This window comes from Salpingoeca rosetta (assembly GCF_000188695.1).
Source record: "Salpingoeca rosetta unplaced genomic scaffold supercont1.25, whole genome shotgun sequence".
Lineage (NCBI taxonomy): Eukaryota > Choanoflagellata > Craspedida > Salpingoecidae > Salpingoeca > Salpingoeca rosetta.
This window is the reverse complement of record NW_004754909.1, coordinates 603,323-608,151: the sequence shown is the minus strand read 5'-3', so window position 1 is coordinate 608,151 and position 4,829 is coordinate 603,323. Positions and strand designations below refer to the sequence as shown.

General features: G+C 55.3%; 1 protein-coding gene across 1 annotated transcript in view; it reads left to right on the top strand.

Annotated features, from left to right (window-relative positions):
- PTSG_08843 (uncharacterized protein) overlaps positions 1-4,829 on the top strand; it is a gene marked incomplete at its 5' end in the record, with an annotated part of 8,936 nt that overhangs the window by 2,571 nt on the left and 1,536 nt on the right. Inside the window, 14 exons of the mRNA XM_004990173.1 lie at positions 242-419; positions 771-897; positions 1,182-1,210; positions 1,399-1,484; positions 1,650-1,707; positions 1,861-1,925; positions 2,123-2,170; positions 2,292-2,400; positions 2,659-2,766; positions 2,971-3,111; positions 3,370-3,547; positions 3,806-3,890; positions 4,153-4,245; positions 4,524-4,600. Coding sequence (XP_004990230.1) covers positions 242-419; positions 771-897; positions 1,182-1,210; positions 1,399-1,484; positions 1,650-1,707; positions 1,861-1,925; positions 2,123-2,170; positions 2,292-2,400; positions 2,659-2,766; positions 2,971-3,111; positions 3,370-3,547; positions 3,806-3,890; positions 4,153-4,245; positions 4,524-4,600 — 1,382 coding nt within the window. The remainder of the gene's footprint in view (positions 1-241; positions 420-770; positions 898-1,181; positions 1,211-1,398; positions 1,485-1,649; positions 1,708-1,860; positions 1,926-2,122; positions 2,171-2,291; positions 2,401-2,658; positions 2,767-2,970; positions 3,112-3,369; positions 3,548-3,805; positions 3,891-4,152; positions 4,246-4,523; positions 4,601-4,829) is intronic.

Sequence of the window (4,829 nt, the reverse complement as noted above, 5' to 3'; positions counted from 1 at the left end):
GTGTGTGTGTGTGTGTGTGTGTGTGTGTGTGTGTGTGTGTGTGTGTGTGTGTGTGGATCTGTATGTATGTGTGTGTAGTTGTGTGTAAATGTGCACTTAACAGTCACCATTATCATGACTACCACCATCCTCATCCATCACGTCATCTGCACACACGTACCCACACACTTACACACACACACACACACACACACACACACACACACACACACACACTTACATGACCGCGACCGCTGTTCAGAGCGACTGGGAGTGCAACATTGGCGAGGAGGTGCTGCAGCTGCGCGTGTGCGGGACAAAGACGCCGTGTATCCTCGCGCTTGGTCGTACGTCGCTCTTCTGGATTGCGGACGATGGCTCCCTTCTCCGTTCAAATCGCATCGAATCCCCGTTATCTTGCTGCCTGCCCTTCAGATGCGGTCTGTTCTTGCGTCACGCGTGTGCGCGATTGTGTGTGTGTGTGTGTGTGTGTGTGTGTGTGTGTGTGTGTGTGTCTGTTTCTGTGTGTCTGTCTATCCGTCTGTCTATCCGTCTGTCTGTTTCTGTGTGTGTGTGTGTGTGAGTGAGTGTGTGTGTGTGAGTGAGTGAGTGAGTGAGTGAGTGAGTGAGTGTGTGAGTGTGTTTCTGCATGTGTGGGCTCTTTCTAGCGCTGTTCACACATGACGCAATCACCACCTCTCTCCACTCTCCTTCCTCACTTCAACCATCACCACTCACCCCCGCTCTCATCTCCACCTCGTCACACGGCAACCCCCCCCCCCCCTTACCAGTCGGCGAGAGTGCGCATGTGGTTGTGTGCGGGACGGACGGGATTGTGCGTGTGATGCACGACAAGAAGGTCGCGTGGGCCGCGGGCGGCGCTGGCTCGCCCGTCGCCGTCGCCACCACCACCCAGTGGTCAGTCCCATTGCACACGTTATGTGTGTCTTGTTTGGGTGTTTGGGGAGGGGGAGCGGGTGTTGACTTGTGCTCGTGTGTGAATTGTGCTTGTGTGTGAATTGTGCTTGTGTGTAAGTGATTGTTAGCGAGTGTTAGCGAGTGTATATGTGTGTGTTTGTTGCGGTTATCTGTTTGCCCTGGCAGTGTCTACTTATCTCCACCTGGCACCAAACGTGTGCCTCGCGTGCGTATCTTGCTTCTCACCATCATCACCACGATCATCATCACTACCACCACCACAGCGGCGTGAAGGGACTGCTGACACTGCTCGGTTCGTTCGTTTACCGACACACCATGACCATGCCACTTCTTCTGCTCGCTCGTCCTCATGTGGCTGTCACCAGTCTCGCTTATCTGCTTTGCTCGCACCGAGATCTCACGCGCTGTTGCTCCGCCGTTCTATACATGTGTTGTGTCGCGTTTTGCTCCCCATGTGCGTGTGCGTGCACGCGTGTGTAGATGAGAATGGGACGCTGTCTGTCGTCTATCTTGGAACAGACCCCCGCCTACCTGTCCTCAAATCGCAGAACGAACACAACTACGAGGTGGCACTCCACCTCGCCTGCCAGTTGAACTTGCTGAATCGTGTGGCATTCACGTACAGCACACTTGAACTTTTGCTTGCTGGGATTGGCGTCACGAAACGCCTTTTCGTCACTCCACATCCCCTCTCTTTACGCACGCACACTCACGCACACATTTGCTTGCAGGCAATGGATTCCGAGCTGAAGAGACTGCAAAAGATCATGTCTGCCGCCAAGGACGGAAGTGCGTTTTGCTTTGCAAGTAACGGTATATGTGAAGTCACACGGACTGCTGGGAAGAGCATATGTTAAGACGACACGCTACCTGTCGCCGTTCATTTGTATTTACACGTGTGTGTGTGTGTGTGTGTGTGTGCTCTTGCGCGTGTGTTTGCAGAGCTGAAGACGGTGCCGGATGCGCAGCTGCAGGTTGAGATCTCGGACTTCTACCCCGTCGACCCCGTGCGTGCACTGGAGAATCGGGCTGGGGCGTGGGGGGGGGGAGAATGGGAACGGGAAGACATGCATTGGCGTGGCTGTTAATTCAGGACACACGCACATGTTCGTCCGACAGTGACCGTAGCGGCAGTGGTGATCGCAGCAGTTACAGAGAACCGAGTCTCATTGAATTGTATGAATGCGTGCACACAACGTTACAGGTGCGGAGTGAGGTGGATCCAAGCGCTGTCTTTCAGACAGGACTCACGGTACGAAGATTCTAAGCGTGTTTCATTGTGCCAATGTCTCAACAGGACAACACACACACACACACACAAGCTAACACCCGCCCTGTGCACGTGTGTGTGTGTGTGCGTGTGCGTGGTGCAGGTGTCGCTGTCAGCACCGGCGGGCTACGTGGCGACAGATGTGGTCATGCGCATCGTGTGTGAACGGCCCCTCATCTGCGATCAAGTCGCCATCAACTTTGAAGACCAAGGTCTGCTGCTGGGTGCCCTTGATATCGAAGGGTGGTGCCGCGAGCGGCAGCAGTGCTAATGTTGTTGTTGTTGTCTGATGATGGTGATGTTTAAACCCCGATGTGACTGTTGGCAACAAAGCAGTTTGATTGAATTCAAGTGTAATCGTGTTCACGCCCTCTGCGTAAATGCTCACTCTCACGTAACACCTGCGACATACACACGCGCTACTTCATTGCCCCCCCACCTCCTCCTCCTCTTCCACCTCTCGACTGCAGCGATTGATGAGGAGACGGCTGTGGATGTGCGTCTGGCGTTTGCCTCTGTTGTCGGCGTGCCCGTGTCCTCGCTGCATGCCGCCCTCTCCATCACATACACCGTCAAAGGTGCACTAGATCCCCATACAACTAGTTGTCCTCGTGTGTGTGTGTGTGTGTGTGTGTGTGTGTGTGTGTGTGTGTGTGTGTGTGCGTTGGCTGTCATGCCGCGCCGTCTGCCACCCCACATCAAAATTGATGTTGCGCAAGCGCACAGTCTCACGCCTGCAACGTGACCGGTGCTGACCCCCCTTCTTTCGTCATCACACGCAGGTCAGCCGCAGACGTACGAGTGCGAGGTCCCGCTGCCGCTGACCCTGGCGTACGACGTGGCACCGCCAAACAAGACTGCCCAGCACAAGATCACCATCGCCACCAACCACACGTGCATCACCATGAACGAGCTGTTTCCTGGTGCGGTGTGCTGCTGCTGCTACTGCTGTAGTAACAATGCTGCTTGGATATTGTGTGTGTGTGTGTGCCTGTCTCGATGCAATTTGTCGCGAACATGCGTTTACGATGTGAACAGCCCACGCAGATACACACGTGCTTGCACTTTACACATGCTCTCACTCGCCCGACCGCATATCCACACCACACACGCAAACCCCATTCCATCCCCTCTTTCTTACATTCATCCACCCGCCCCCCCCCCACACACACACACACCAGAGCTTCTTCGGGGCCACGAGATGACGCCTGCGATTGGGTTCCGGCTGCGGGACACGGACGAGGTGGCGACGGTGATATCTGCCAAGACGTCATCACGCTATCGGATACAGGCGGACTCGTGGTCCACGATGGCGGGTGTCCTCGTCGCCGTCACGCGCGCACTCCGCCAGCATTTTAGGTTGCATAACAGAGGGCAGGGAGATGGATGGGGTGGGAGCTCGGTCGTGGTGGTGATGGTGGGGAAGGCACGATAGGCACTTTTGCCTGATCATACTCTCGTTGAATACATCAGTGCTGCACACACACACACACACACACACACACACACACACACACCTCTCTCTCTCTCTCTCTCTCTCTCTCTCTCTCTCTCTCTTTCTGTGACTCACACGCATCCATACACCACACACGGTCTGCGGTTGGTGTTTGTGCCCAGCGGGTCCACACCGCCGCTGGCAATCAGCATGAAGGAGCTGCCCTCGCTCTCACCGCTCTTCACCGCCATCGACACACACTTCCACGTCCGTTTGGCCACAGTGACAGGGGCTATAGAGAAAGGGGGGGGGTGTGTGGTGGTCCGTGGTTCGTGCAGGAACTAGTGCTGGTGTGCAGATTCGGGGGGGGGGGGGGGTTTCAACTGAGTGTCGTTTGTAACACGCACCCACCAAAACACACACACGCACCCACCAAAACACACACACACACACACCAAAACACACACACATACACATACACACACACACACACACACACATACCCCAACAACCGTTGCTGCTGCTGCAGATACGGCGGGCGAAGGCGGAGATGGCGGCTGCGCTCGGGGAGCAGGCAACGCAGTTCCGCTCCCTGCAGAAGCGGCTTCTCGCCCGCGTTAAGGTCGGAAGCCGCGGTTGTGGCCGTGGTGTGTGTGTGTGTGTGTGTGTGTGTGTGTGTGTGTGTGTGTGTGTGTGTGTGTGTGTGTGTGTGTGTGTGTGTGTGTTAAAGAACGTGGATGTGTTTTTGTAGTGTGCTAGTTGTGTGCATGTGTGGTTTGCTCTACGTTGCTTTGTGCTCGCTTTGCTTTCATGGGGCGTGTTTGAATGCCTCATCATTTCGCCATCACCACCGAACTGCTGTGCCTGCACGCAATTTCGAAACGTTCCACCCCGCACCAGGACGTCACGCCCTCTCCCATTGACCAGATGTCGTCGCTGCTCGAGGCAACACAGCACGAGGTACACATGCGCTGGCTGTGTGTTGTTGTTGCTGGTGGCGGACCGGGTGAGGAGATAGCGCCAGCTTCCGGCCACCACAGCACAAATGGAAGCAACACACACACACACACACACATTTATACATGTACATATACACTCACACACGCACGCACGCACGCACACACACACACGCACAACATATACACGTGCACATTTTACCTCACCGTATTACCACCTCACCGTCAGATTGGGGAGGTCTCTGAGCAC